Source organism: Tupaia chinensis, unplaced genomic scaffold (genome assembly GCF_000334495.1).
Source record: "Tupaia chinensis unplaced genomic scaffold, TupChi_1.0 Scaffold144058_2, whole genome shotgun sequence".
In the NCBI taxonomy this organism is placed as follows: domain Eukaryota; kingdom Metazoa; phylum Chordata; class Mammalia; order Scandentia; family Tupaiidae; genus Tupaia; species Tupaia belangeri.
In genome coordinates, this window is record NW_006203911.1 from 221,927 (window position 1) to 227,549 (window position 5,623).

General features: G+C 46.7%; 1 protein-coding gene across 1 annotated transcript in view; it reads right to left on the reverse strand.

Annotated features, from left to right (window-relative positions):
• The window catches only part of AIFM1 (apoptosis inducing factor mitochondria associated 1), a gene marked incomplete in the record, with an annotated part of 45,894 nt that overhangs the window by 15,297 nt on the left and 24,974 nt on the right, over nt 1-5,623 (reverse strand). The window contains 5 exon segments of the mRNA XM_027767237.1: nt 881-968; nt 1,303-1,410; nt 2,184-2,292; nt 3,153-3,229; nt 3,681-3,765. Of these exon segments, the coding sequence (XP_027623038.1) occupies nt 881-968; nt 1,303-1,410; nt 2,184-2,292; nt 3,153-3,229; nt 3,681-3,765 (467 nt within the window).

The window sequence follows — 5,623 nt, forward strand, 5'->3', positions numbered from 1 at the left end:
GGACTGTGTCACTGGACTCCCATGTAGTTGACCGAAGTTCAAGTCCGGGACCCAGTGGCTTAAACTCATGCCGGGTGCGTATATGTGCGTACCCAAGATTCTGAGAGGAGAATGCAGGAGAAAGGATTGCAGTGTGGCCATCTCTCTTAGGGGGTGATTTCTCATCTCCCTTCTCTATCTCTGTCTCTCTCTGTAAGTGCAAATACTCTATAACAAACTGGGAAAAAAAAGAGAGAACCGGGGCTTTAAAAAATTATAAGTTGGGGCCAACAGGTGCTATGATAGTTAAGGCACTGGATTCCCACATGGCTAGCCACAGATAGAGCTCCGGACCCGCTGGCTTGAAAAATCATGCTGGGTGCATGTGTGCCCAAAATCCTGAGAGGAGAAGGGATAGTGGTGTGGCCATCCTCCCTGGGGGGTGATTTCTCATTTTTCATCATCTTTCCCCCAGGAGAACATATGTGTGCCCTGTGGCAAAAATAAAACAAAACAAAAAACAGCAACAACAAAAATATACACATATAGTTTAACTTGTTCTGGTAAACAGATTTTAAATTCTATTTCATAAACCCTGATCCTGCCCCATATATATACTCCATGTCATCCGACCAGAAATCTGCCACCACGGCAAGGACTTGAAAAGTGTGTGCTCCAGCTAAGAAGAAGTGAAGGGAAAAGTGGTTCACAGGTGCCTACTCTGGCCCTCATCAATCCATTTTAATGGGGGGTATATTAATTCAGAAAACTCTTGACAGGTTAATGTGGCTGCCAAGAAAACTAATCTACTGGTATCAAATGAAGGAGTGAGAATGAGGAAAGGGGAGGGGAGCGTCCCGCTCCAGAAGGTTCCCTGGCAGCCTGTCTCGCCCTCCTTACCTTCCTGCCGTCTTTCAGCTTGATGAGCAACTTGCCACCGCTGACTCCGACTGACTGCACAATAGCACTGGGCATCACCTTAACCCCCTCTGTAAAGGTAAAGGAGAGCGGAGGCTGAGCCCATGAGCCTGCCACCCTTGTGGGAAGTAGAGCCTCCCCAACAGTAACGCCACCAGTCATCAGCACACAGGCAGCTGTGGAGAGCTGCAAGAAGCTACCCCCGCAATTCGTTTTTAGCCTTGCTGGGAACTTAGTGCATCAGATTCCATACACCTAGATGAACTTGGCTGACTGGACAATGACAGAACATTTCACCTGCCAAGTAACAGGACATAGGCCAAGGGGGTTCTCAAAGAAGCTCACTTTGCCTTAGGCCACACTCAAATGAAATAGAGAGGCCTCATGTGGAAACGCTCTCTCTACCTCGTCTGACTTTCTCCATGGTCCAGTTGCTGAGGTATTCGGGGAGGATCTTTCCCATGTTCCCTTTCTCAGGGAAGAGCTGAATCACTTCTGTGCCCAAAGCTCGAGCTGGGAAGAAAAAAAACAGTAGTTATGGCAAGAGGCAAAAGCCCAGCTGAAGAAGACAGGAAGCAAAGTACAGGAGCAGTAGGCAGCCCATACTAAACATGGGAACTGCCACAGTCCAGGCCAGAGCTTCCACTTGTGGGCCGCAAAGACTGTGGTGCTCGAGGTCATTCATAAGGCAAACACAACAGGTACCCTCGACGAAGCTACAGACCGCGACCTCAGTGCACGTCCACTAGTGCAGTCACTGCTGCCTTACATAAATGCTTTGCGACCTTTGAACGAAAAAGAAAAGAAAAAAAGACGCCCTGATCTCACGTAGCTGAAAAATAATACCAAGAATGGTTGCCGTGAAATCTTCAAACTGCAACTCATAGGTCTGTCAAGCTGCAAACCATTATGTGCCTGAAGGAAGTTTTTGGCTTTTTACCGGGAGCGGCAGTTCAAAGATACACATGGCTCTGTGGTTGCGCCGCCCTTATCATCAGCTGAAGAACTCACTTTCCTCACTATTTTCTTTCTAAGGAGTCCTGGCATAGAGGTTAGAGGAGTGGAAGGAAAGCACTGCTGTTAAGTTGCTCAGATAACAGCTTTGTGGTCACCAAGGGAACCCTCAGCAGCGGTAATCGCAGAGCTTCACTTTCCCCCATGTAAACCTCAATCAAAATGTTTCTAGTGATCCTGGCAAATATCTCTCTGGCATTTCTGAGGGCCCACCAAAATGCATGTGATGTAAGACTAGAGAAAGGAAATCGAGGTCACTCCCCAATGCTCACCCTTTCTGCCAAGAGCACAGGCCAGTTCACTACCAAGGAAACCACCACCAATAATTGTAATCGACTTGACTTCCCGTGAAATCTTCTCCAAGGCTCTGAAGTCTCCAATCTGCAGGATCATACCAGTTTAGTTCACTGATTTCCCAAAGGGGCATAGGATAACAATACCAGGAAATATTTTCCTCTAAGTCTTCGACAACAGTAATTTGCACATAAAATCTCCTCCTTGAATGAAGTGGCTCAATTACCGCTCCTATGATATATATATATATATATATTTCCCATAGGGCACATGCGCTCACTGGAGAGACAGAGAGAGGGAAAGTGAAAAATCTCCCCATAGGGGTGGAGGGGGTATGATCATGCCGTAATTCCTTCTCGTACATTGTCCCCTCAGGATGGGAGGAGGTGATGATGCCACAATTCCTTCTCCTATGTTCTCCCCTCAGGATTTTGGGCATGCACGGACATGCGCTCAGCCTGATTTTCAAGTTGCTAGGTCCAGGATTCTAACCACAGTTATCCATGTGAGAGTCCAGTGCTTTAACCACCATGCCACCTGCTGGCCCCAGTATAGCAGTTTTTATAAGCAGAGCATGGTGTTAAGCAGCAAGTTGTCCCCTTTCCTCTGTCCTTAGGTACTCCTAACTTCCCTCTCCAAAGTCCCTAAATTGCCAAGAGGCTATAAAGAGTTCCAATGAAGCGAATGCATCAGGACAAAAACAACTATGGAAGGAGCTATAGCAAGCAATAAAAACACTAACTCTATTTTTCTCCTAGCTCAAAACCCTTGAATGGGGCATTTGAAGAGCAGAGAGGAGGTGACTGGCTCAAGGCCGGCTAACAAGTCTGGAGAAGAGCCCTAAATAAAACACGGCTCTCTCAATTCCTGGGGGGGGGGGTCCTTGGGGACCACAAGATTACACCACCTCTTCAAAACACAGCGAAAACACTACAGCAGACAATTACCTTTCTGAAAAGTGTTGTTCTGCTCTTCACTTCTGCTCCAGCCCTGTCAATGGCAGACAGATTTCTTGGAGTGCCTCCTGGAAGTAAGAGGAGGAAAACCCTTTAGCTCAATGAGCAGGAGCTAGCCCAAACAATTGAATTGCCCCCAAAGGCAGAGCTCTCTTCACTTAGGACTATGGTATGTGTGCTCCTGCTGGCGCCACTCAGCAAGAACAGGATACGAAGGTTTTGTTTGTCTTCAACTCAACTCACTGCAATTTTTTTTTTAAAAGTCAATTCAATTTCCTTTGAGAAGCAGATCTGTGAGTCTCACTTCAAGGCACCCACCCTCCCTGTACCTAGCTGTCCAAGAGGCCACAGTTTTGCTTCTACATTCTCTTCTAGTTTCTCATGAGGATCTGCCAGCTACCATAACTACACTAGTTCAACCAACTGCTTCCCTCTCTTGATTTCTGACTGGCCTGTGGCCAGACTCTAAAACTGGAATGAGTTATATCGGGGAAGAAAGTCGTCTCAGGAAATACTCACCTGTTGCAATCAAGCACTTTTCATAGGTTATTTGAGAGCCATCATTAAGTTTCACCATGTTGCCTCTCACATCCAGTTGTACTACCTGGTACAGTAACACACACACACAAAAGAGGTAGAGATGAATTAGCTTTGAACAAAACTTTATTGAGATATAATTTACATAACGTACAATTCATAATTTTTTTTCTTTTTTTTTCCAGAGGTTTTTGCCATAGGGCGTGTGCACTCGCCAGAAAGACAGAGAGAAACATAGAGACAGGAAGCAAGAAATCACCCCCCAGGGAGGATGGGCATACCGCAATCCCCTTTCCTCAATTCATAAATTTTTTATTTTGCCAGATGGCGTGTGTGCTCATAGGAGAGAGACAGAGAGGGAGAGAGGAAGCGAGAAAGCATTCTCTATGAGAAATGGTCATAATAGAATCTCCTCTTCTCCATCTCTTTCTCCTTTGGGGATTTTGGGCAAACACACACACACACCCAGCACGGTTCTCAAGCCACACAGCCTAGGACTCAAACCATGTGGTCAGCCATGTGGGGTCCATTTGGCTTAACCACCATGCCACCGCTGGCTCCAAATTTATCACTTTAACAGTGTACAGTTCAGTGTTTTTCAGTATAGCCACAAGACTGGAATCATCACTCCTAAGTTCAGAACATTCCCATCACACTCATACAAACTGTAGACCTATTATCTATCAGCTCAGTAAGAATTAGTTCTGGATCCAAAGTGAGCCTAAAAAAAAAGTAGTTTTGGCCTGGTGGGACAGTCAGTGGCAAACTGAAATGCAGTGCTGGAAACCACGTGGCCTACTGCAGGTTTGGATCCCCAAGTTGGTCTGAAAATCATGCCAGGCACATAAGCAGGGACCCAAGATCCTGAAGAGGTGGAGGGCTGGGGCAAGGGGATCATGTCATGGTGGAACCATCAGGTCTCTCTCTCTCTCGTAACATGCACATGATGTCAACAATGAAATTAATATACTTAAGAAAGAAGAGAAACCATTTCTAAGTAATCATTGGAACCAGTTTCTGGTGCCCAGTTTCTTCCAATTGTCATAAATTCCTAAGCAGAGAACATTACAGCAAGTCAAGATAGCCCCAGAGGTCCTGCTGACTGGTGGAAATGGAGAACCTTTCTTTTTGGCTATTTTGAACCCTTCCTTCCTTCCTCCCTCCCTCCCTCCCTTCCTTCTTTCCTCCTTTCCCTTCCCTTCCCTTCCTCCCTTTTTTCCTTCCTTCTTTTCTTTCTTTCTTTTTGGATAGAGGGTATGTGAGTTTGCCAGAGACAGAAAGAGAGAAAGGACCTCCCAGTGGGGCATGGTCATGCTGCAATCCCTTCTCCTTCACCTTTCTCTCCTCTCAGAGTTCTGGGGCTATACACACCTGTGCCTAGTGTGTCTCTCAGGCTGCCAGGTCTGCCACCTGAACTGTGCAGTTGGCCACATGGGGTCCAGCTGCCTTTACCAGAAGGTCACGGAGCTGGCCCTCAAGCCCTTAGTTCTTTCACCATTCTTCTATGTCCAAGATATTTTGACAGAATGCACTTCATCTTCTAGCCTCCACTAAAAGTCAGTTCCCTCCCGGGGCAGCGTACATATAGAGACTGTTCGCTCACTAGCGCTCCATGGCACGAGGCCCGAGGCCACTGCTGCTGCTTCCAGATTTTTGTGCCTCATTCTCCTTGGAGGGACACCAACCTACACACTTATATCCCTACAAATCACTGCCATCTGGCCACATCCTAGTCACATCTCCTCATTTACTGAAGAGCTTGAACTTGGCTCTCACTTTCCTTCTGTGCCACATGCAGAACCTCGTTATCTATTAAACAACCACTTCCACGTCAAGTATCCCGCTCTCTGGTGACAGTTTTCCATCTTTCCGGCTTTCTACTATACTTGCTTTCACTCTTCTGCCTGCCTGGCTGGCTGTTCCAT